At 72.7% G+C, this 23,222-nt stretch overlaps 2 protein-coding genes across 2 annotated transcripts; both read left to right on the top strand.

Annotated features, from left to right (window-relative positions):
- The first annotated feature begins 143 nt into the window (after window positions 1–143).
- On the top strand, window positions 144–21,043 carry RTEL1 (regulator of telomere elongation helicase 1). Its single transcript, XM_045832897.1, has 35 exons — window positions 144–318; window positions 1,088–1,347; window positions 2,216–2,411; window positions 2,749–2,842; window positions 3,430–3,511; window positions 3,727–3,787; window positions 5,011–5,086; window positions 5,619–5,703; window positions 6,545–6,610; window positions 6,980–7,130; window positions 10,210–10,248; window positions 10,335–10,416; window positions 11,167–11,264; window positions 11,455–11,510; window positions 11,951–12,025; window positions 12,112–12,193; window positions 14,449–14,581; window positions 14,679–14,792; window positions 14,901–14,941; window positions 15,054–15,139; window positions 15,245–15,322; window positions 15,631–15,708; window positions 15,936–16,082; window positions 16,154–16,269; window positions 16,354–16,477; window positions 16,575–16,719; window positions 16,862–17,040; window positions 17,441–17,536; window positions 18,541–18,739; window positions 18,862–19,002; window positions 19,423–19,539; window positions 19,677–19,910; window positions 19,981–20,151; window positions 20,254–20,385; window positions 20,575–21,043. Exons 2-35 carry the CDS (start codon window positions 1,246–1,248, stop codon window positions 20,676–20,678), a joined length of 3,780 nt encoding a protein of 1,259 aa, XP_045688853.1. The 5' UTR covers window positions 144–318; window positions 1,088–1,245; the 3' UTR covers window positions 20,679–21,043.
- A 412-nt stretch (window positions 21,044–21,455) lies between these two features.
- Window positions 21,456–23,108, top strand: TNFRSF6B (TNF receptor superfamily member 6b). Its single transcript, XM_045832899.1, has 3 exons — window positions 21,456–21,969; window positions 22,066–22,287; window positions 22,751–23,108. Exons 1-3 carry the CDS (start codon window positions 21,552–21,554, stop codon window positions 23,035–23,037), a joined length of 927 nt encoding a protein of 308 aa, XP_045688855.1. The 5' UTR covers window positions 21,456–21,551; the 3' UTR covers window positions 23,038–23,108.
- The last annotated feature ends 114 nt before the right edge of the window (window positions 23,109–23,222 follow it).

Raw genomic sequence — 23,222 nt, 5'->3', positions numbered from 1 at the left:
GTGGGGATGACGGGCGGACCCCAGGCTCCTGCCCGCGAGCGAGGGAGTGCCGGTCCCCGGACCCACCGCACGGGTAGCGCGGAACCCCGGGCTGGAGAACAGTTTCCGCTGGGAGCACCGCCCGGCGGACCGGACCTGGGAGCGGAAGTGACGTTAAGTGACGGCTGCGCGCCTCAGCCCGCGAAGTCCGAAGTGGCTGACGGCGGAGGTCTTGCTGGTGGTGCCTCGGGCGGACTGGGGCAAATTCCTGGGACCCCCGGTCGTGGGAGGCTTCCCGCGGAGACAAGGGGGCCGAGAATCGCGGAGATCCTGGAACTGGTACTTTGACCCGCGCGGCGGCGTCCGAAACTACAGGTCCCGGCAGGCCCCGCGCCGCCCTCCGCCCCAGGCCCAGGCGATTTGGCCGCGCTGCATTCTGGGGCCGGTGGTTTTTCCGCGCTCGTGGGCTCGGGGTGCTTCGCTTTGCGGAATCGGTCCCTTAGTGGTCGTTCCGTGTTGCTGGGCTCTGCAGCGAGCGGGGGGACACTCAGTGTTTAGGGGATGGACTTGTGAGTCCTGGCGTACAGGCGGAACTGGGACCTAGAGACGCTGAGTGATTTGCAGGGGACCACACGGATTCGCCCCCCAGCTTAAAGCAGGCACACGTGCCCCTTCGCTACATCCGGTTGCCCACCTAGGAGAGATGGGTCACAGCCCCCAGCCAGGGGGGCGGAGGGTTGGGAGACGCCGGGGCAGGAGCTTCAGACCCGCGCAGGCTGGGACGGGACGCTGCTGGAATCGGGCCTCTCAAGTATGGGGGGAGGGAGCGACTCATTACAGGGGAGCGCGTGCAGCTGTGCCCTCCTTCGGCTCTTCCAGTCTCTGTGAGCCTGGGGGCCTCTCCCAGAGCCGGGTGGGGTTGCGGGGCTGGGGGCGCAGAGGAACAGGCAGGGCTGATGTTGGCTTTTCCACCTCCCAGCTCCCTGGGATAGGCTGTTACAGGCCCACCTGGGGACCTTGTCCGTGGGAAGGGGCTGCCCGAGGTGACTGGTGGCCTGGCCTCCTGGAAGGCTGGCTCCAGACGGTCTTGTCCCGCTCTCTGCTGCAGGAGTTCCCTGGAGAGCTGCGTCCCGTCCAGGCGCCTCCGGCTGGCGTCACCCACCCGGAGTGGCCGGGGCCCTCAAATACGCAGAGGGGGTTTTGTCTTACACGCCCACCCAGCCCGCGCTTCAGCCGCCCTCTGCGCCCTCCCGAGAACCGGCCGCCATGCCCAAGATCACCCTGAACGGTGTGACGGTGGATTTTCCTTTCCCGCCATACAAATGCCAGGAGGAGTACATGAGCAAGGTCCTGGAGTGTCTGCAGAAGGTGAGGCTTGTGCCTGGGGGGCGGGGCGGGGCGGGGCGGGGCGGGCTTCCTATTCCCTGGGACCTGGTCCTGCTGGGTGGGAGGCCCCCTTCTGCACGTGGGACCCAGTCATCAGTAGGGCCGAGGGTGTAGGTGGGTAGGAGAGACGATGAATAGCGACGAAGCAAAGGTAACTCCAGGAGGCCACGAGTGCTGGGACCAGACGCAAGGTGACCTCTGGGAGGAGGTGGCGTCTGGGCTGAAGCCAGGTGACAAGGAGCAGCCGGCCGTGTGAGGGTCGGGAGGGCGTATTTCCATGTAGAGGGGCAGCCGGGGCCCAGCCCTCGTGGTTCGCGGCCTTTAAACCTGGGGGAGTGCCGGGAGGTGGAAGGGGTGCAGACTCCTCTCTGCGGGGCTTCTTAGGCGCCCCCTGCTCAGGCCACCCCCAGGTGCCTGGGGCTGAACGCGGCCAGACGCCAGGCTGCTGCTGTGGGCACAGACCCCTGCAGCCAGGAGCCGGGCGCAGCCTCGCCCCCCGTCTGCTGGGCCTCCTGCTCAGGCTCCGTGTGGGAGCAGTGCAGGCCCTCGGGGTCCTCCCGACTGTGTGGCGGCCTGGACCCGGCACCGCAGAACGAGCTCCTATTCTGGGACTCGGCACCTCATCAGTCACCTTACTATTTGTGTTGGGCTGGAAAACACTCTGCAAACTGTTTGCCAGGGAGGGCTGAATTAGGCCGCAGCCTCGGTTCAAGGTGGATGCCTCCTGTGGCGTCGCCCGCTGTCGCTGGGGCTCTGGTCGTCTGGTGGGCGGGCTCGGCCCAGCACAGCCGCGGGCCTGTCTCGGGGGACGCCGTGCGCCCGCGGAGCCTCACCCCTGCTCCCCGTCCAGAAGGTGAACGGCGTCCTGGAGAGCCCCACGGGCACCGGGAAGACGCTGTGCCTGCTCTGCAGCACGCTGGCCTGGCGGGAGCACCTGCGCGACGCCGTCTCGGCCCGCAAGATCGCCGAGAGGACCCCAGGGGAGCTCTTCCCCGACCGCCCCTTGTCGTCCTGGGGGAATGCTGCCTCAGAGGGAGATGCCGCAGGTCAGCCCCCGTCCTGTCCTCCCGCAGGGGTGCGGGCACCGCGGAGGGGGCGGGGGCGTGTGGGGGCGGGGCGTGAGGGTGGGCGGGGCCCTCCAGCAGGAGGAGTGGGCGGTGCTGTGGCTGCTGCATCACATCTTGTGCGCCATCCTGGCTGCACACCTGGGCCCGGGGTCTGGGCCGAACTAGGAGACTGCGGATGCCCCCGTCTCGTCCGGCCCCAGGGTCGGGCGTCCGGCACTCGGCCACCTGAGGGGCTGGGCTAGCCCTGGCACACGAGGGCACGGGGACACTGTGTCTCGCGGAGCCGCGACTGTCCTGCTTCCTCATGCCTGGGCAGCTTGCTACGCGGACATCCCGAAGATCATCTATGCCTCCAGGACCCACTCGCAGCTCACGCAGGCCATCGGCGAGCTTCGGAACACGTCCTACCGGTGCGTCAGGCAGCGTGCCCTGCCTCGGGGTTACGGGGGGCGTGGCCTCGGCCCGGTGGCTGAGGGGCCTGTGCCCGGACCCCAGCCCAAGGGCCCGCTGCGCCCGCTCGTGGCCGGGCTGCCTCCAACACCTGCTGCTTGAGGGGAGCAGCTTCGAGTTTACGCGAGGACCTCGGCCTGCACCCGGAGCTGCTCACCGGCCCTGTGGTGTGCGCGGCAGTGTGGGTCTGCGCAGTCGCACACGTGAGCGGGAGCCAGGCTCTGCCTCGGGCCTGTCGCCAGAGCTGCAGGGGTCCTGGCGCCCTGCCTGGCCTCCCTGTGAGGCAGCAGGAGGCAGCGGGCCTGCGTGGGCTCTGTCCAGTCTGCCCCCTGCCCAGCCCCTGCCTGGGCTCCCTGCTTGCCGGGGGCGGACCTGGGAGGAAGCCCTTCCCAGGTCTGGGGATTGTTCTGGCCATGGCCACTGCGCCTGGCTGCCCCCAGGAGCCAAGTGTCCGGTGCTCCCTGCGTGTCCCCGCACAGCCCTTGCTGCTGGGTGGCACTGCCTTCCGGTTCTTGGCCCCCATGGCTGTGCCCCCGCCCCCCCGCAGGCCCAGGGTGAGCGTGCTGGGCTCCCGGGAGCAGCTGTGCATCCACCCCGAGGTGAAGAAGCAGGAGAGCAGCCACCTGCAGGTGGGTCCCTGGGTGCCGCCGGTGCTCTGGCGCGGCCAGGTGGCACTGCCGGCTCTCGGAGCCCCTGGGTGTGTCCCCGGGTGGGGGGCGGTGGGTGAAAGGCTGGCTGGGGTGGGGGCAGTGCCCACAGCGTCCAGTGGGCCCACTAGCCGGCCCAGTGCCCTGCCCTTCCTTGGCCACCACACAAGCCAGGACCCCACGTCCCCCCTCCCCAGATCCACCTGTGCCGCAAGAAGGTGGCGAGCCGCTCCTGTCACTTCTACAACAACGTGGAAGGTGAGGGGCTCGTGGGACCACCGCTGCCGCCGCCGGCAGGGGTCCGCACGCGGCGGCTGGGAGCTGGGCGGCGCGGCAGGGGCCTGGCTCGGGCCTCTCGGCCCGACGGCTGTGCCCCTTGGGACTCTCGGCCGGGCGAGGCAGGTGCCCGCCCCGTCCCCTAGGTGGGGCCTGTGCCGCATGGCGTGCAGGTGGGCCCACAGAGGGCCTGGGCGGCCCCCTCGCAAAGGCCCGCTGGCCAGGCTGGCTCCCCGTGTCGGATCGCGGCTTTCGGGAGGGCCCCACCGCCGCCCCCGACGGGAGGGGCTGCCTCGGCCGGAACTGCTGGCGGCCGGTGGGGTTCGTGCTGAGGGTCCGCCTCCCTCTGGGGGTCCGTGGCCCAGTGCCCGTCGGGCAGGGGCACCCGTGGGGCCGGCCCCGGGGAGGAGCCTGGGCACTGGGCGTCCAGTGGGGTCAGCCGGGTCAGCCGGACACCGTGGAGGGGAGGCTGCTCGGGGTGTGGCCTGTCTGAGCACGGGCTTCCTGTCTGTGCTCTGTGGCCTGGGGGCTCGAGGTCCCCTCTGTCCCTGCCCCAGGGCTGGGACTGAGAGAGACCCTGACCGGGGGGTGGAGCGGGGGCCCTGCGGCACTCCCCAGCATGGGCGGCCCCCAGGCTGCCGCCGGCCTGGGTTTGCCGGGCCAGGGGTGCGGGCCTGGTGGGCGGGGGCAGGACAGCGAAGCGCTCCCCAGGCCTGGGCTGGGGCTCCCCTCTCGGGGTGAGGCACCCTGTGCCTGCCCCTTGGGGGGACCGGTGGGGCGTGTGCCAGACGTGAGCGTGGGCTCAGGCCCCCCCAGGCGTCTGCTGCTCAGCTGGGCCCCGGGACTCGCTCCGCACCCCGTTGTTCTGCTCTGCTCTGCTCTGCTCTGCGGCACGGAGGACGCTGGCCCAGCAGGGCAGGGCAGGGCGCGTGGCCGGGGCCCAGAGCCCGGGCGGCCTCGGTCGGCGTCCTGTCTGCATCGGTCCTGCAGGTGCTGGCGGCACTGAAGGCGTTCTTCCTCCTTTGCTTTGTGCGCCCCCCCCCCCCCGCCCCCGCTCTCGGCCCCGCCCCCCTCTGTCCAGCCTTTGGTCGGGCCTGCCCTGAGGGAAGCCCTCGGGGTGGCCGCCCCCTCTGCCCACTTCATGGGAGCTGTTCCGCTCTGGGGACTGGGGGGGGTTTGTGGCTCACTCCTGCCTGTGCCCCCAGAGAAGAGCCTGGAGCAGGACCTGGCCACCCCCATCCTGGACATCGAGGACCTGGTCAAGAGTGGGAACCAGCACAAGTAAGTGCCGCCCTCGGCGGGGGGGGCTCCCGCTCCCTGCGGACATGCAGGTTTCTTTCCCGTTTTAATCTCGAAACCAGCAGCCGTTGAGTTTGAGCAGGGGGAGCAGCTGAGAGACAGACAGTAAGGGGGGATCAGCCCCTGTCCCGCGCTCAGCCCGCCCACCAGGCTCCGTGGCCTGGTTCTCAGGGCTGGGTCCCGCGCCCGCCGCTCACGGCCCCGCCCCCTGGTGTTGGCTGGTGACTTCTCTGCGCGCTGGGGCCCCCTCCCCCCCGCCCCATTCCCCTTACCACGTGGATCTGCCCAGATCAGGGCCGAGGGGTCCGTTCTCGTGGGGTGTTAAATGGTGCCCCGCTCCCGGGGAAGAGCACGTGTCCCCACCCCCACCCCGACCCGTGCGGTGTCCGCCTGAGGACGCAGCGCCCAACCCGGCCGCAGCGTGTGGCCAGCGTGGCTGCCGCGCGTCCTGGACGCCTGCCCGGCCTCGGCCCGTGCGCGCTCACACCCTCCCGCTGGTCCTCCCGCCGTGCAGGGTGTGCCCGTACTACCTCGCCCGGAGCCTGAAGACGCAGGCCGACATCGTCTTCATGCCCTACAACTACCTGCTGGACGCCAAGGTGAGGGCCAGGGCCCAGCCGTGCAGGACGACCCCCGGCCCTGGGCGCCCCAGGCTCGCGAGGGGTGTCGGAGCCTTACGGGTTGGGGTCCTGGGGTTCAAGACTCCCTCGGCGCGGCGGCCGTGTGGGGGCCCCAGCGCCCCTTGCTGGCCAGGGCTCACGAGGCCAGCCCGGGGAGGGGCCCTCGGGGCAGCCTGGGCTGTCCCTGCCCTGGTCCGGCAGCCCCGGGGCGTCCTCCCGCTCGGCCTTGGGGATGCTGGTCCCTCCTGTTTGAGTGCAGGGGCGTCTCGCTCCCCGGTCCAGCGGTTAGAGCTTCGAGTCGTGAAAGCACTGGGGCTGTCCCCCGCCCAGTGGCCTCGGCCTCGATGGCGTCCTGGGGCCGTGGTGACAGAGCCACTGTGGTGGGCGCACGTCGGGGTCTGGGAGGCCGCAGGGAGCGAAGCCGGCGCCGGGTGTGGGGCCGTGCCCTGCAGCCGAGCGGGCGCAGGAGCCGGCAGCGCCCGGGGGCTGGGCCGGGGGCGCAGCCTCGGGGCTGGTGGGAAGGGAGCAGGGGCCCAGCGAGGGGCGCTCCGGGCCGGAGGGCGGCAGTTTGCCGAGGGCTGTGTGTGATTCTCCAAATCCCGCTTTCAACGGGGCGGCCAGCCCCCTCCCCCGAGAGCAGCGAACTCGTGACTGACGAGCCGGTTCTGGAACCCCCCCGGAAGGCTAACGATCTCAGGGCAGCAGAGACCTGACCAAGGGCCGGGCGGGCGGCTCCCCCTCCCCTGCCTGGCCTCGGGGCCCCGGGGCCCGCGGCCGCCCCGTGCGTCTCCAGCCCGCCCTGCGTCCTTTCCCCTCGCAGAGCCGCCGGGCGCACGGCATCGACCTGAAGGGGGCGGTTGTGATCTTCGACGAGGCGCACAACGTGGTGAGTGTCGGGGACTCTCGCCCGCGGCCCTGGATGTTGGGACCGAGCGCCTGGAGGAGGCGCCGCCGCACTCCCGGTCACCGGCACGCCCGTTCTCGCGGCCTCTGTGTTTCCAGGGAGGGCGGCCTGGCCTGGGCCTGGGCTGGGCTGTGAGGGCGTGGCCTTCTGAGTCGGTGGCCGCCACCTCAGCGCCCGGTGGGCCGGGTCGGACCCCGAGAGCAGCAGAGGCCTGGGCTCTCGCGGGGGGTTCCGGTCCCAGAGCGCCGGCCGCCCGAGCCCAGTGGCTCTCACTCAGGGGCCTGGGCCGGAGGGGCGGCCAGGCTCTCGCGCCCCCGGGCCCCCCGTGACGCCGCGTGCTCGGGCTCCCAGGAGAAGATGTGTGAGGAGTCGGCGTCCTTTGACCTGACGCCCCACGACGTGGCTTCCGGACTGGACGTCTTGGACCGGCTGCTGGAGGAGCAGACGCGGGCGGCGCAGCAGGGCGAGCTCCGCTCGGACTTCGGCCTGGACCCCGGCCCCGGTGAGCTCACGGGTCGGACACGGGGGCCGGCCGCCCAGGGCCCCGCGGGCGGGGGTGGGTCCGACCGGCGTCCCGGCGTTTTCCGGAGACGTCCCCCCCAACCCGCGCCTGCCCGCGTGCCCCCCCTCTGCCGGGCAGGAGTGGAGGCGGTTTCAGGGACCCGCGAGCGTGGCCCACGCGCCCCCTGCTCCCGGGTTTGTCCCCAGAGGTCTCCTCGGGCCATCACAGGCAGCTGTGGTGGGCGTGGCAGTGTGGGGCACACACTCCCAGGTTCCGGGGCCCAGGGCACGCCATGGCGGGCTCACCGCCAGCCTCCCGTGGGCGCCTCTGGAGACTGCGCTGGGTGTGCGCCCGAGAAAAGGAGAGAAAAGGGCGGACAGTGCACCAAGATTGGTAGTCACTCGCGGCCACGCCACAGACACGGGCTTGCTGTGTCCCGGACGGGCTCAGGGCCGGGCCCACGGGCCTGCCTGGGGACCCCCACCTCCCCCACCCGTTTGCCTGTGGCGGGAACACTGGGGACGGGCGCCCGGGGGGATGGTGGTGGTGCTGCTCCGGGCCCTCGGCGGACGCGGCCCCGGGCCGTGTTTCTCGGGTGGGACCCACCTCGGCCCTCCTTCCGAGTGCCTCGTCCCAGAAGCCCCGAGTCTCTCAGGGACCCCCGTCTGGGGGGCCCAGTGGCCGTGCTGTCTCCGTGCCGACCGGCGTGGGTGGGTGCTATGCGCCGTGTGGCAGGTTTTCTCCGTGGCCGGAGCCGCTCGTCGGGGGCCCTACCGTGCGCTGCGCCCGCCGCCCCACCTCCTCGTGCCCCGCAGCCCTCTCTTGGCCGCCCCCCCCCCCCACGGGGTGTCTCGTGCGGCTCACAGGGTTCCTTTCCTCCTGCCCCCACCGTCACCTTCCCCCTCCCACTCCTCCCCCCGTGGAGCCGCGTGAGACGCACGGAGTCCCCGCGCGCTCGGGAGAGGCCCCGTCCCCCTCGGCCTCTGCCCTCTGTGCTGCCTCGCGTGCGCGCGCGCCCGGCTGTGCTCGCTGCGCACTTACTCCCCAGTGGGGCCCCCCCCGCCCCCGCCCCCGCCCCCGGCACAGACGTCCTGTTCCCTCCCGGGGCTCTTCCCGGTCCGCCGCCGCTTTCGGGGAATCCGGGTCATTTCCCGTGTTTTGCAATCACACGCAGGGCTGCCATGAGTGACCTCGTGTGCGTGTACCTGCGTCGGGTGTGAGCTGTTTACTCCAGGGACTTCCCAGAAGTGAGGCCGAGGGGGCAGCGGTGGGCGTGTCTGCAGGCGGGAGCCCAGGCTGGGCCCCCACCGCAGGGGGAGCGAGGCCGGGGGCAGCCCCATGTGACCTCGGCCTCTCTCGCTCCGGCAGCTCTCCTGAGGGAGGGAGGGACCTCTGTCTGATTCCCACCGGCCCTGCTATGAGGGGCGGAGCGTCCTCTCCTTTGCGTGTGGCCGGACACTTTGGGCAAGAGCAGCCCGGCCCGGGGGGGGGGGGGGCGGTCCCTGTGTGGGGACTGCTGCCCCGGCTCCGCCCGGCGGCCCAGGGCCTCCCTCAGCCCCCCCTCGCCTGGGGCGCGGCCAGACGGCGCCCGTTGCTGGAGGGTGTTCTGTGGCGTGTCCCTTCGCTGGGACTCGTCCAGTGTTTTTCTCAGAAACGTGCCAGCAGGAGGAGCCCCGACGTCAGATGTCCCTTTGTCACGTCCTGTCAGGGTCCCCAGAGTCCCCCCGTGCCCCTCCTTCGCGCGGCGTGCTCCTGGGAGGAGGCCAGGCAGTCCAGCCGCCCCGGGGCCGCTCGCCGCGGTGGCTGTCTCCGTGACCCTGACCCCAGCCAGCGCTTCCCTGGAAGTGACCCCAGCAGCCCAGTCGCCCCGAGAAACCACAAACTGGACTTTGTCAGGAGTGAAAGCCCGGTGCTTCCGGGGACAGACTGTCACCTAGGGGCCTGGTCAAGGTCCAGAGAGTGTCCCGAGCCCCTGCAGCTCTGCGGGGGGCCGGCCGGCCCGCTGACCAGGGGCCGGTCAGAACACCTTTCCTTCGCCCCCGCCTGCGGGTTCGATTCCCAGCCAGGCCTCGTGCCTGGGCTGTGGGTTCGATCCCCGGTCTGGACACGTAGGGGAGGCAGCCGCGTCGATGCTCCCCACCCCCCCCACCCCCCGCTCTCTGGGAGCCATGGGGGGATGTGCTCGGGCGAGACGCCGAGAACCCAGTGCCCGCGGGAGGCACGGCTCACGCTTCCTCGGAGAAGCGGTGCCGGTGCCTGGTGCGAGCGCGTGGCTTGTCGGCAGGGAGGTGGCCAGGACCAGGGCGGGAGAGGGCGGCCGTGCGCAGGACGGAGGACGGGGCGGGCACTGCGAGTGCTGGGGCAGCCAGACCGCCCCACGCTGCCGGGGAGGGGGGGCGGGGGGGGGCAGGCAGGAGACGGTGCGGCCGCCGCCCACCGGGGGCCACGGGCTGGGCTCCCGGCTCTGGTTCCGGCTGCCGTTACTCAGGCCTGAGGGCAGACAGGAGCGCACAGTGGGTGCTCTGGCGGGGGCGGGGCCGTGCCCACCCTGCTGCTCCGTTTGCCCCGGGGGTCGGGGGTCGGGCTCAGGGCCGGGGCTCCCCCACGTGCTCTGTGCTGACGCCGCTGTCTCCGGAGGTGGGACAGACGCTTCGTTCTCTCCCTCGGCTCTCCCGGCCCCTGGTGTGCAGGTGCTCTCGACTCTCGCTGCCAGTCCCCTGTGCGCAGGAGGGGGGACTTCTCTGTCGAGGGGGCACGCGCGTGTCGGTGTGGACGACGGTTCCGCGCACCGCGTCTCCTCACTGAGTGCGGGCGCCCCTTCGCTGCCGCGGCCTGGCGCCGCGTCCCTTTGTGTCCCTTCGGCCCGCAGCCGCCGAGGGGTCCCGACACCCACCCTCTGGTTGTCCTGCGCCAGCCTGGACTCACCCCCCCGCCCCAAGCCCTGGGTGCCCTCGGTGGCAGGCGGCGTCCCTGGGCGCCCGGGGTCACGGGGCGCTCACGGTTCGGGCTGCATGGCGCCATGGGCAGCCGGCGGGACGGCACGGTCGAGCTCACTGCTCTCCCCCCCCGCCCCCCCCAGGGCTGACCATGCAGCTGGAGGACATCGCGAAGCTGAAGAGTGAGTGCCACCTGCCCCCGCCCCCGCCCGCCCGCCCGCTGCCCCTGGGCCGCCCCGGGGCCGCCCCTGAGCACCCGTGTCCGCAGTGATCCTGCTCCGCCTCGAGGGGGCCATCGACGCCGTCCCGCTGCCCGGAGACGATGACAGCGGGGTCACCAAGCCGGGGAGGTGAGGGCCCGCCTGGGGCTGGAGACGCGTGCGGGGTTCTGTACCGGCGGTGCCGCCCCCCCCACTTAGCTGCCCAGTGGGGGCTGCAGGCCTCCTGCCCCAGTGAGGCCTCCCTCTCAGCCCCCGAGGGGCTGCCGGCCCGGCCTGGGCCGCCGCCCTGGTCCCCTCCTCCAGCGTGCAGTGCCTGCCCGGGCACGCCCTCTGTGGGGCGGAAGGCGCAGTCCCACCAGCCGCACGTCCAGGGCGCCAGCGGGCCCAGAGCGTTCTGGACGGTCCGCAGGCTCCTGGTCTCCTGAGCAGCAGGGCAGTGGGCTCCTCTCCCGTGGGCTGATGCCCGCTCGTCGCCGCGGCGGCTGTAACTCTCCTCGCCGCCGCACGGGGGCCCAGACCGGGCTGTTGAGGGCCAGGCTGTGCCGGGGGCTCCGGAGCTCGGGCTGCCTGTCCGCTCTGCTCGTGGGCCCCCAGGCGCCTCCCAGCTGAAGTGGGCTCCTCGGCCTGCCCCTCACCACACACGGCCCCATCCCCGGCACTCTCCCCCCGGTCTCTCTCCAGGGCTGCTCTTTGGGGGCCGGCCCAGAGCCACCGCCGCAGGGGTCCCCGGCCTGGGGCTGGGCCCTGGGGCTGGGAGGTGCTGTCCCTCCCAGGGCTCCTGGGGACAGAGGCCTGCCCCCTGCGGGCGGCCTGCCCGCCGGGAAGAGCTCAGAGCTGGGCCGTCAGGTTCCCAGGGCCCAGCCCGGTCTCCTCCCGCAGCTACATCTTCGAGCTGTTCGCCGAGGCCCAGATCACGCCCCAGACCAAGGGCTGCATCCTGGACTCCTTGGACCAGGTCATCCAGCACCTGGCCGGACGTGAGTCCCGGGCGGCCTCCCAAGCCCCTGCGAGCTGTGACCCGCCACCCAGCCCTGCCACGCAGGGGTCCCACGCCATGTCCGTGCTGGGGGAGGTGGAGCTTGGCCTCTGTGCCAGGGGCTCCTGGCCCCTGAGGCCCAGACCCTGGTGCGTCCACCGTGGGGTGGTCAGTGTTCGCTGCCCCAACAGGTGCGGGGCTGTTCACCAACACGGCGGGCCTGCAGAAGCTCGCGGACATCATTCAGGTAGGACGGGCCTGCTGCGGGGACGCCGGCTGCCCCTCTCCTGCTGGGAGTTGGGGGCTTCCTTCCGCTCCCCTGCCGGGCCCGTCAATGACACAGGTGTCCCCGGGGCCTCGGGGTCACAGAGGCCAGTGGCAGGGCCCAACCGCAGGCCTGTGGGCGGCAGGACGGGTGCCCGAGCCCCTTGGACGGGGCTGCACGCAAACCGGATGGTGCTGTCCTGGTGCAAGGGGTCACATGCGGCGTGGGGAAGGGAGAGGTGGGGACACGGGGGCACGTCACCCCTGGACACAGAAGCTGCTGTGACCTGGAGCTGCCATGCACGACGTCCCTTGGCCTGGGGTCCTGAGCCAGGGGTGGCGCCGGCGATTCCCTGACTGTCCGTCCTGGGTGGTGGGGGCTGCTCGCCTCCGCTGCGTCCTGCTGACCGCCCCGCCTTCCAGGTCGTGTTCGGCACGGACCCAGCTGAGAGGGGCCCCAGCTCCGCGGGGGGGCCTGAGGCCTCTCAGTCCTACAAGGTGGGGGCCGCCGGGGGGGGGGGCGCTCTGTGGGCTGGGGTCTCCCGTGTGCAGGGTGTCGGGACACCTGCCCTGCACCCCTCCAGGTGCACATCCACCCCGACACCAGTCACCGGAGGACAGCCCAGCGGTCGGACGCCTGGAGTGCCACGGCTACCAGGAAGCAAGGTACGGCCCCTCGGGGGGCGGACACGGTCCTCTGCCCAGCCAGCAAGGAGCCCAGCCCATCCAACCTGCATCCAGCTGTCCCCTGGGGCCTGCCTTCCCTCTCAGAGACCTGTGTGAGCCAGGCAGGCATCAGGGGGTGGGGGGCCCACCGAGCTAGGGCGCCGCAGAGCCCCCACACCACCGGGGGTGGTTTTGAAAAGGGGTGTCGTGGCGTTCCACCAGGCGGGCCGCCGTGGGCAGGCCCCAGCTGAGGCCACCGCCCAGGCCTGGGGGCCGCATCCGAGGGTCCGCTGGCCGATGCGCCTCAGGCCCCTCTGGTGCCGGCCCTGCCTCCCCGACACCTGCCGCGGCTCAGGCACCCCGTTCTCTCAGCGTCAGCTTCGCCACCTACCGCGACGCTCGGGGCAGGGTCTCTGCCAGGCGCTCTGTGGCTCTCGCTGTGGTGGCCTGGACCAGCCTGCCACACCCTCTTCTCGTGGCTGGGCCCAGCCAGTGTCCTGCTGGGGCCCCTGGGTGGGGATTGTAGCCCAGTAGGTCCCAGTGACGGTCCTGTTGTGGTCAGGGTTGCCTTCCGTCCCAGCCACCCCTCAGCACACCAGTGCCCCTTCCACGCCTGCACGCCCCTGCTGGCCCCTCTCAGCCTTGCGGGTCCTCGGGGTGCTGCCTGTGTGGCGTGGGGCTGAGCAGGCGGAGGAGCTTGGGAGGGTGGGCGAGGCCGTGCAGGGGCCAGTCTGCTCCTCGCACAGTGTCTGTGGCCCCAGGAGGCCCTCCCTGCGGGCCTGGGCCTCCACTCTGGGGTCCCACGGGTGCCGGGGCCCCACGGGTGCCGGGGCGAGGGGCCACCACCCGCATCCCCAGTGCTGGGAGGGGGTGTGTGTGTTCTCAGCATCGGCCACACCCTGGGCAGGTGTGTGCAGGGAACCGGCCCCCCCTCGGCCCCCCTGCGAGGCGGGTGGGGTGGGGCGGCCGCCCAGAGGAGCGCTCCCTGAGGCCGGGCCTGCAGCCCCGGCTCCTCCCGGCTCCTCCCGGCTCACCCCATCCCGGCCGCGGCCGCTCTGGCTGGGAGGAGCGGCCAGACCCGGCGAGTGCAGGCGGCGGTGCGGAGCACCCCCCCCCCCCCCAGTCACGGAGCAGCCGTGTGCACGGAGCCCACAGTCACGCGCGGCCCCGGTGGGGAGGGGTCCGATCCCGGCCGTGGGGTCTGTGCGTGTGTGTTTGGGCCCAGCAGACGCAGCCGCCCGGGCGTGAAGTCTCCCCAGGTCGCCCCGGCGAGCGGCTGGTGCACAGCCGATCCTTCCCAGCGGAGTCGGAGGGGGAGGCCGAGGGGCCACAGGACTGGGGGGGGCCGTCGGGGGCGAGGGAAGGCACGCAGAGCCCTTGGGGGGGGGGCGGCGGCAGCGGAGGCGGACCGCGGGGCGGGGGCAGGGTTCCCGGCCCCGAGGGGACGGATGCCGACATTCCAGAGGCGTGCGGTCAGGCCGTGCTCCCCGCAGAGCGACGCCAGCCGGGCCCCGCTGACGTGCGGACCGACCTTTGTCCAGAAGACGCCCCCCACGGCCTCCTGCCCCGAGCTGGGAAGTCGTGGTCGGACCGCCCTGCTCGTCCTTCCGTCTTCCTAGGGGTGGGGGACACGACCCCCCGAGTCCCGCTCGGGGCTGGCCCAGGCCCGGCAGGCCGCCCCCGCTGCCCCGTCCTCTGCGCCGCAGGGCAGGGCCCCCCCGAAGTGGAACGCATCCCTGAAGTGGAAGGGGCTTCTCCAGCCCCTGAAGGTGGCGTGTCCTTTTCTGGAAACGCTGACCCTGCTGACCTGTGGCCCAGTAACCTCAGGGGCCGAGTCTGAAGTCACTGGGCTGTGCTCCCCTCTCCAGAGCACCCAGAGCCCCGGGCAGTGCGCAGGGGGCTCTGGTCTGCCTCCCGGGGGCCCGGCGCTGAGGGGCCGCCACTGCCTGTGAGGGGACCTCGTGGGCGGGGACGTCACCGCTCTGCTCTCCTGGGGCAGGCGTCCTGCCTCCCAGAGCCTGGCCTCCCCACCCTGTGCGCTCCTGGCCTTGGGGTCCCCCGGGGGCCTGGGCTGCCCCCCTGGAGGTGCCCCCTGTGCCTGCCCCCAGGGCTCCTCTGCGTCTGCTTCCCGCCGCCCAGGCCCCGGGGGGGGGGCCCTCCATCGGAACGGCGTGTGGGGCCGTGGCAGGGAGACTGGTGGGGGGCGGCCAGGGCCTCCCGGGGGGCGGCCGCACCCAGTCCCCCCTCGCCCGCAGGGAAGGTGCTCAGCTACTGGTGCTTCAGCCCCGGCCGCAGCATGCGGGAGCTGGTCCGCCAGGGCGCGCGCGTGCTCATCCTCACCAGCGGCACGCTGGCCCCCGTGTCCTCCTTCGCCCTGGAGATGCAGATGTGAGGCGCCCGGGGCGGGGTCCCGCGGTGGGGGGCGGGGGTGGGGGCTGCGCGTGCGGGGCGAGCGGAAGCTCACGGGGGACCCCACTGCCTCCAGCCCTTTCCCCGTCTGCCTGGAGAACCCGCACGTCATCGAGAGGCACCAGATCTGGGTGGGGGTCGTCCCCAGGGGCCCCGACCGGGCCCAGCTGAGCTCCGCCTTCGACAAGCGGTAGGGGCCCGGCGGGGCAGGCTGGGGGTGGGGAGCGGGGCCCGGGTGGGGGGGGGTTGGCGCTGAGTGCCGGGTGCCGTGGCCGCAGCCCTCTGCCTCCTCCCGCAGGTTCTCCGAGGGGTGCCTGTCCTCCCTGGGGAAGGCGCTGGGTGAGTCCCGGCGGCGTGGCCCGGCCCGGGTCCGTCCGTGGGGTCTGGGGGCGGTCGGGGGCCTCAGGAAGCCCCGCCGCTGACCTTGGCCGCTGCTGTGCTCCCCTCCCAGTGAACTTCGCCCGCGTGGTCCCCCACGGGCTGCTGGTCTTCTTCCCCTCCTACCCCGTCCTGGAGAAGAGCCTGGAGTTCTGGCGGGTGCGTGGCTGGCAGGGGAGCCCCGGGCCGCCGTGGGGCCGCCGTGGCCCTCGGGCCTCAGGACCCTGACTCGCCCGCCCCCTCCGTCCCCTCGTCCCCCCGCAGGCCCGAGACTTGGTGCGGAAGCTGGAGGCCCTGAAGCCGCTGTTTGTGGAGCCCCGGAGCAAGGGCAGCTTCTCGGAGGTCCGAGCCCGCCGGGGGCCCGCTGCCCTGGGCTGGCCCCTGCCCCTGCCCCTGCCGGGAGTGCCGGCCTGCTGCTTTGGGGAGTTGGGGCGGGGGCAGGGGGGTGGCAGCCGACGTTCGGGAAGCGAGGCTCCCCTGCCCCCAGGCCCCCCAGGTGCCAGGTGCGAGGCGGCCTGGGGCCACGAAGAGGCTTCCCAGACGTCACCCCGGCCGCCCGGCTGGGACAGTCCGCGCCTCAGAGGACCGGCACAGGGCCTTGCGTGGAGGTGGGGAGCCTGGCAGCTCAGGAGACCCGCCTGTCCCCACAGGTGATGGGCGCCTACTACACCAGCGTCGCTGCCCCGGGGTCCCGCGGGGCCGCCTTTCTGGCCGTGTGCCGGGGGAAGGTGAGGCTGGGTCTGGGGCCCCCACTCACTGCCCACCTCCCCGCCCGTGGGGGCCGACACCCTGGCCCTGGGGGTGGCGCTGTGGGCGGGGGGCAGGCCGGTCCCTCCCCTGGGGCCCCACGTCCAGCGAGCTCGAGTTAGGAGGGCAGCCCTGGCCGGCCGGGCGGGCACAGGTGCATGTCGGCGGGCCGGGGTGGGGTGGCGCGCGACGACCGCCTCGTCCCCAGGCCAGCGAGGGGCTGGACTTCGCCGACATGAACGGCCGAGGTGTGGTCGTCACGGGTCTCCCGTACCCGCCGCGCAAGGACCCCCGGGTGGTCCTCAAGATGCAGTTTCTAGATGAGATGAAGGGCCGGAGCGGGGCCGCAGGCCAGGTGAGGGGCCCCCTGGGGCGCGGGGTGGGGTGGGGGCCCGGGGACACCTAGTGACCGGCCCCGCCCCCCAGTTCCTCTCCGGGCAAGACTGGTACCGGCAGCAGGCGTCCCGGGCCGTGAACCAGGCCATCGGGCGGGTCATCCGGCATCGCCATGATTACGGGGTCGTCCTCCTCTGTGACCACAGGTGCGGCCCCCCGCCCCCTCGGGGTCCCCGCCTGGGTGCTGGGCTGGGGGCCGGGGCTCTGGGCCGACGGCCTGTCCCTGCCAGGTTCACCGGCGCGGACTCCAGAGCCCAGCTGCCATCCTGGGTGCGCCCGCACGTCAAGGTGTACGAACACTTCGGCCACGTCATCCGCGACGTGGCCCAGTTCTTCCGGGTCGCCCAGAAGACGGTGAGCCCCCGCCGTCTGGCCGTCCATGTCCTCGCCGCCACCCCCCCCGGCCCCCGGGAGGAGCCGGGTCAGACCCCACGTGTCTGTGACTGTCCAGATGCCGGTGCCGGCGCCCCTGGCCGCCCCGAGCCTGGGCGACGGGGAAGGCGCTGCCCTGGGGTCCACGTCGCTCCGGCTGCTCGCCCCCAGGGAGGCCAGGAGCCTGGACGTGCACGTGCCCAGCCTGAGGCGGGGACCCGCAGGTGCGTGTGGCGGGCGACGGGGGGCGGGGCCGGGCAGGGGCTGTTCCCAGGAGGCAGGTGGCAGGCCGGCCTCACGGCAGCCAGGGACCGGCTGGCCCCCCGCCCTCCCCCCAGGCGGGCCCCACATCTGGGCTCCCCACAGGACTGCCGGACGCCGGGGACACCGGGGCCGCCGAGGACTCCGAGGGCGGCCTGTGTGTGGAGTACGGGCAGGAGCCGGCTCGCGTCCAGCGAAGGCCCGTGGGGCTGCTGGCCGCCCTGGAGCAGAGCGAGCAGCTGGCCGGAGCGCCCAGGGCCCAGGCCGAGCCTGCAGAGAAGGAGGTGTGGGGGCCGGGCCCCGGGGAGGGCACAGCTGCCGGGCGCTGCTCAGACGCCGCCACGCTCCCCGCCCCGACGCCCCCGTGGGGGTTCTCGCCCGGGTCCGCTCAGGGCCCGGCCCCGCTGCGCCCTTTCCAGGAGCCTGGCGGTGGCCTGACCCCACGCCTGTCCTGTGGCTTGTGTTTCACTGTGGCCGGACCTGGAGACCCCGAGTCCTGCCGGTGCCCCCCGCCCAGCCCAGCCAGTGACCGCAGGACCTGGAGCCCCACCCTGCTCCCAGCTCAGCCCCTAGCCAGCCCCAGGGGAGGCCGTGGTGTGGCTCGGGGAGGGGGGGCCGGTGCTGTGGCGCACAGGGCTTTGGGGGCCTGAGGGCGGGTGGGGACCACAGCCGTGTCGTCCCCAGGCCCCCTGCCGCTCCAGCCCACCCCCACCCGGGGCGAAGAGGTCCGCTGGGGGGCCGACCGGAGGGCGGCGCAAGATCAGGGTGGTCAGCTGCCAGGTAGGTGAGCCACCCACAGACGTGCCTGGGGTGGCTGCGGCCCAGCCCGCACCCCCTGGCTCTGCCGTCTGCGGGGCAGGGGCGACCTCTGGACGCGAGAGCTGAGGGGCTGATGTGGGGGAGTGACCCCCCACCTTCGTCCTGGCTGCACCCTTTGCAGCAAGTCCCGGATGTGGTTTCTCGGTCCCGACAGTTCCCAGACTGGCCTGCTGCCCCCTCGTCTCCGTGTTTGGGGGTGCCGGGCCTCTGTCTCCCTCTAGCCTCCAACTGTGGGGCTGGGAACCCCCATGAAGCGTGGCACCAGCCTGCACGTCTCCTGCTCTGGGGGCAGCCTCTACACCCTGAGCTCTGCAGACGTGTGGTTGGATCCAGGCCCTGCAGACCCTGGGGCTCCCTCCACAGAAGGCCCCACCCGCCCGCCAGCAGCAGGGGCCAGGCTCCCGCCCCACAGGCTGCGTCGGGGTGGGCTGGCAGCTGGTGCCTTGCCCCCACCGCCCTGGCAGGGCTGGCTCTGGCGCGAGGTGGGCGCCGGTGTGCCCGCATGTGGGGAGGTCCGTGTTCAGAGCAGCTGAGTGACAGCTTGAGCCAGGAAGCCTCTGGAAAGCCCCGCGGCCGCCTGTGTCTGTCTCGCTTCTGGGAAGAGCCAGGCGGTGCCCAGAGGGTGGGGGAGGTGGGGGTGGGACTGCCGGGCCCCCACCCTTCCTACTCCCGGGCCCTGAGTCAGGCCTGGGTGCACACCAGGCGCAGAGCACGGGGCCCTTTCCGTCTCTGGGTCTGGGGGTGTCCTCCGAGGTCAGAGTGTCCGCCAGCCGTGCGCCGGGGGCGCTGCTGGCGGGGGTGGGCAGCCCAGGGGGTCCCAGCTGCTCTCGTGTTCCCCAGGGTCACGGCCTCCCCGCAGGCCCGGCCCGGCCGCCTTCAGGGGGACGCCCGACCGCCTGCTGGCTGCGCCCAGGGGCGCCTGGAGGGTGGCGCTCCTGATGGGGCTCCCGGCCGTGTGTCCGCAGGAGGAGCCGGCAGCCGGCGCCCGGGCGGACAGGGCCAAGCACTTCATGGCAGCTGTGAAGCAGGCGCTGGGCCAGGCTGGCTTCGAGCGCTTCGCCCGGGCCCTGCGGGAGTACAAGGGCTCGGACGACGTGCAGGCCCTGGCAGGCCACCTGGGCCCCCTCTTCGCCGAAGACCCGAAGAGCCGAGGCCTCATCCGAGGTGCCCGGGCGGGCGCAGGGCTGTCCCCGCCCCGGGGGGAGGTGCCGGTGGGCGGCCCGCGGCCTGGCCCCGTGGCCCTGGCCTGGCGCCCACGTGCCCGACTCCCCTCCCCCTCCCGACAGGCTTCTGCCAGTTCGTGCGGCCGCACCACAGGCAGGAGTTCGAGGGGCTCTGCCTCCAGCTGGCCGGCCGGGGCTGCGGCCCCCTTCCTGCGCAGAGCCTTCCTCCCAGGCGGGGGGCACGGCCGGCCCTGGACCGTGGTGGTGAGCAGGACCCCCCACCTCAGACCTGGGGGGGCGGCACCCGGGGTCTTGGCATGGGGCCCAGCCTCCTGTTTCCCGGAGAGGGCGCACAGCATGGGGGGCCTGGAGCCCTGCTGTGCCCCCATCCAACAGGGGGCTCTGCACCCCGGAGCTGGGGGCCTGTTCCTTGGTGAGCAGCGTGCCCTGGGCAGGGGCTTCCCTGGGGACAGATGTCACGGGGGCGGCTTTGGAAGCTGTCCCACTGTCCCGAGGAGGGACTTTCCACCCCAGAGCCGCCGCCCCTCCTGGGTGTGGGCCACCAGGCATCCCTGCAGCCACCCTTCTGAGCAGCTGCCGCCGCCCTGCACGACCCACTCCTCCCTGGGGGGTGCCCAGAGACCCTGGGGTCACCGGGAGACTCCTGTGTCCGTGTTTCCTCAGGACGAAGGGAGCCTGTCCCCAGGATGACCCTGTCCCAGGGTGCAGCCAGGCAGCTGGACCCCGGAGAGCAGCTGAACCAGGGCCGGCCTCACCTGGTCTGCAGGCAACCCCCTGAAGGTACTGGGTCTCTGAGAAGGCTTCCGACCAGAACCACTGGGGGCAGTGCTGAGACCCAGAGGGGTGGGCCCTCCTGGGGGCGGTGCGAGGGTGCTTTGGGGCTCCACTGTGGTCGGTCCATGTCCCCTCCCCACCAGGAGACGCCGGCAGCCGCCTGCACGAGGGCTGCGGGGCTCCCAGCCCCGAGAAGCGTTGTCAGCCTGCCGCCAGCGCCTACCTGGCCGACGCCCGCAGGGCCCTGGGGGCCGCAGGCTGCAGGCAGCTGCTGGCAGCGCTGACCGCCTACAAGCTGGACGACGACTACGAGAAGGTGGTGGCTGTGGTGGCAGCGCTGACCACCTCGAGGCCCGAAGACCTGCCCCTGCTGCAGAGCAAGTTTCCGAGGGGACGTGGGGTGCGGGGTGGGGGGCGGGGGGCGGGGCCTGAGCACTCTCCTCGCAGGGTTCGGCATGTTTGTGCGCCCGCACCACAAGCTGCGCTTCCGGCAGACGTGTGCAGACCTGACTGGCCGGCCCCGCCCCGGCACCCCGGCCACGGACACCCGGCCACCGGGACCCCAGGAGGGGGGCTCCCAGGCTCCCCCCGACCTCACCCTTGGGGCCACTGAGCCAGGTAGGGCGCCCCGTCCTGTCACTGGGGAGCCCCACTCTGCCCCGCGGGTGTGGGCAGCAGAGCGGTGCCAGGTGCCCCGTGGACTCATGCCTCTGCGTCCAGGCCCCTCCAAGCCAGAGAGGCCAGAGAGGACACAGAGCGAGGTCTCCTTCCTGGGACAGCAGCCGGCCAGCGGGGCAGAGGATCCCGGCCGGCCCCCCAGCAGCCCCCGCAGACAGACACAGTCTGCGCACGGTAGGTCTCCGAAAGGGCTGCTGGGTACAGGCCTCGGGGCCCCTGGTGGCAAGGCAGGGGATGCCCCCTGCCCGTGTCCCTCCCACACCGGCAAGCCGAGGCCAGGCCTCGAGGCCCTGGCTCCTGGGCAGCACCCGCTGTGGGGCTGGGGGACCCAGCCTGTGCATCCAGTGCCCTCTGTGTCCACAGGCCCCCGAGAGGACATGCTGAGCCAGACCCGCGGCCCCACTGCCAGGAGCAGAGCACCGTGTGGGTCTTCTGGAGACTGTGCAGGGCAGGGCTTCGCCAGCTGAGGCCGCCCCCTCCCTGGACATAGAATGGACACTTGCCTGTTGGCGGGGGGGCCAGGCCCAGCAGCAGCAGCCCCTTGGTCAAGAGCCTGCCCATCAGGGAGGCCGGTCCAGCAAGCACAGGGCGCCCCTGAGCTGGTAGCCAGGGCCAGACTGCCTGGGGGAAGCCCCGGAGCTCCTGTGGGGGGGGCCACGGGAAGGTGCTTCCCAAGAAGTTTCCCTGGCTGCTGGCGTGTGGGTGGGGCCTCGGGGTCCTGCAGCAGGAAGGGGGACCCTCTGCTCCCGTCCGGGGACCTGCTCTGGGAGGCCCGGAGAGTGGGCTCTCAGTTGGGGGAGAGGCTCTCGAATAAAGCACTGGCACCCCTGGACGCCTTCCGCGTGGCCTGGGCTCGGGGGTGGGTTGGAGGTGCCGGGAAGGAAGGGGTGCGCCTGCATGGGTGCCCCCCACCCCACCCCCTTCCTCAAGGGCTGCGGAGCACTCTCTCCAAACTCGGTTCAGCCTCCATCCTCAGGGCGGGACAGGAAAGCCCTGTGACAGCACAGCGGGAAGAGCGCGAGCGCCCCGCCCCCCCCCAGGCCCGGTCACTGGGTCACGAGCCGTCTCTGGCACAGGACAGCCCCCAGGGTGGGCCCCCGCACTGGGTTCCGGAGGACTGAGCCAGGCAGAACCAGACTGGGACACCGCCCACGCTGACTGGGTCCCAACGGAGCCCCCCGCCCCCCCACCCCGGGCCCTGGCCCCTCCCTGGGGTGTGGTGAGGCCGCCCTTATAGGAGGCGGCCGCGGAGGTGGAGCACTCCGCTGGCTGCAGGTAGCGGTCACTTGGGCGGGGCAGGCTTCCTCGTCCAGTCCCTCCGCCCCTTCCCAGGGAGGACCATGAAAGTTCCCGACAGGCCGCCCCTGACTCCACTGTGGGCACTGTTGTGTCTGCTGCTGGCGCTAGCCACGCGTGGGGGGGCAGAGGACGCGCCCACCTACCCGGTGTGGGACACTGACGCGCAGGAGCAGCTGCTGTGCCGCCGGTGCCCCCCCGGCACCTTCGTGCACCGGCCGTGCAGCCGGGGCCGCCCCACGGCGTGCCGCCCGTGCCCGCCGCAGCACTACACGCAGTTCTGGAACTACCTGGAGCGCTGCCGCTACTGCAACGTCATCTGCGGCGAGGACGAGGAGGAGGCGCGGCCCTGCTCCGCCGTCCACAACCGCGCCTGCCGCTGCCGCCCCGGATTCTTCGAGCTCTCGGGCTTCTGCCTGGAGCACGCCCCCTGCCTGCCGGGCTACGGCGTGGTCGCCCTCGGTGGGTGGCGGGCGCTCCGTGGGTGGCGCCGGGACTTCCTCCGCCAGCGAGGATGCCCCAGCTCCCTCTGACCCCAGGCTCCCGTGTCGCCCCCAGGCACCCCGACCCAGAACACGCAGTGCCAGCTGTGCCCCCCAGGCACCTTCTCCGCCAACAGCTCCAGCACAGAGCAGTGCCAGCCCCACCGCAACTGCACGGCCCTGGGCCTGGCCCTCAACGTGCCGGGCTCCCCCTTCCACGACGCCATGTGCACCAGCTGCCCAGGGTTCCCGCTCAGCATCCCAGAGTCGGAGGCACCGTGGGACTGGAGGGGCGCAGGTGAGCCGGGGCGAGTGAAGGGTGACTGGTCTGGGGGTGGCAAGCTCAGTGTGTGCCCCACCCCCAGCCCTCAGGCCGTCCGGCCCTGGACCCGTAAGGGGCTGGGTGCGCATCCGGGAAGTGCCTCCGGTTTCGTGGGGTCAAGGGCCCCGCAGCCCCACTGAGTGGTGCGGGCGGTGGCCCCGCAGAGCACGTTGAGGGTTTCTGTGGTGCCAGGTGACGCCATTCCCCGCCCGTCACTGGGAAACGGAGGCCCAGAGTGTTGTAAACAGCTTGCTGGTGGTCACAGCAGTTGCCCCATCCCACCCTGGGCTGAAGCCCACCAGCCCCACCCATGTCCTGGGCTCTCCCACCTGCCGGCCCTCCACCCCAGCCAGCTGGTCCCTCTCGGGTGCTGGCACAGGGGTCCTGCCTTGGTCAACGGCCTCCCCAGGGCCCTCACCTCGCCCCGACCTCCCCGCAGGGACGGAGGAGTGCGAGCGGGCCCTGGTGGACTTCCTGGCTTTCCAGAACCTCTCCTTCCGGAGGCTCCTGCAGCTGCAGCAGGCGCTGGCTGGCCCCGGGGCGTGGAGGCCACTGCCGCCCCGGGAGGACCGCGTGTCCCTGCAGCAGCAGCTGTGGCAGCAGCTCACGGAGCTCCGGGAGGCCCGGCCCGGGGCGCTGGTGGAGGGGCTGCTGCAGGCCCTGCAGGCGGCGGGGCTGCCCAGGATGGAGCGCGCCGTCCGGAAGCGGTTCCTCCCAGCGCCCTGAGCCCCGCCCCCTATTTATTCCTCGGAACCAGCACTGGAACCAGCACTGTCTCCATAAAGGTGCTTTGTGAACTCTGGTGTGTGAGAGTGAATGCCAGGTCGGCTCAGTGTGTGGAGGGGGCAGCACCGGCCCTCCGGAGCCCTCAGGGCCCTCTGCCCCGCGCACGGGGACAGGGCTCCGAGGTG

This window comes from Phyllostomus hastatus, unplaced genomic scaffold (assembly GCF_019186645.2).
Source record: "Phyllostomus hastatus isolate PE091 unplaced genomic scaffold, TTU_PhHast_1.1 phas_contig_17, whole genome shotgun sequence".
In the NCBI taxonomy this organism is placed as follows: domain Eukaryota; kingdom Metazoa; phylum Chordata; class Mammalia; order Chiroptera; family Phyllostomidae; genus Phyllostomus; species Phyllostomus hastatus.
Note: the sequence above shows the minus strand (reverse complement) of the source record. Positions and strands in the feature narration are given on the sequence as shown.

Coding starts and splice junctions, on each gene's coding strand:
- RTEL1 (XM_045832897.1), top strand. CDS start 1,246: ATGCCCAAGATCACCCTGAACGGTGTGACGGTGGATTTTCCTTTCCCG. Junction 2,412..2,748: donor CTCAGAGGGAGATGCCGCAG/GTCAGCCCCCGT, acceptor ATGCCTGGGCAG/CTTGCTACGCGGACATCCCG. Junction 19,003..19,422: donor GCCGGCCCTGGACCGTGGTG/GTGAGCAGGACC, acceptor GTGTTTCCTCAG/GACGAAGGGAGCCTGTCCCC.
- TNFRSF6B (XM_045832899.1), top strand. CDS start 21,552: ATGAAAGTTCCCGACAGGCCGCCCCTGACTCCACTGTGGGCACTGTTG. Junction 21,970..22,065: donor CTACGGCGTGGTCGCCCTCG/GTGGGTGGCGGG, acceptor TGTCGCCCCCAG/GCACCCCGACCCAGAACACG. Junction 22,288..22,750: donor GTGGGACTGGAGGGGCGCAG/GTGAGCCGGGGC, acceptor ACCTCCCCGCAG/GGACGGAGGAGTGCGAGCGG.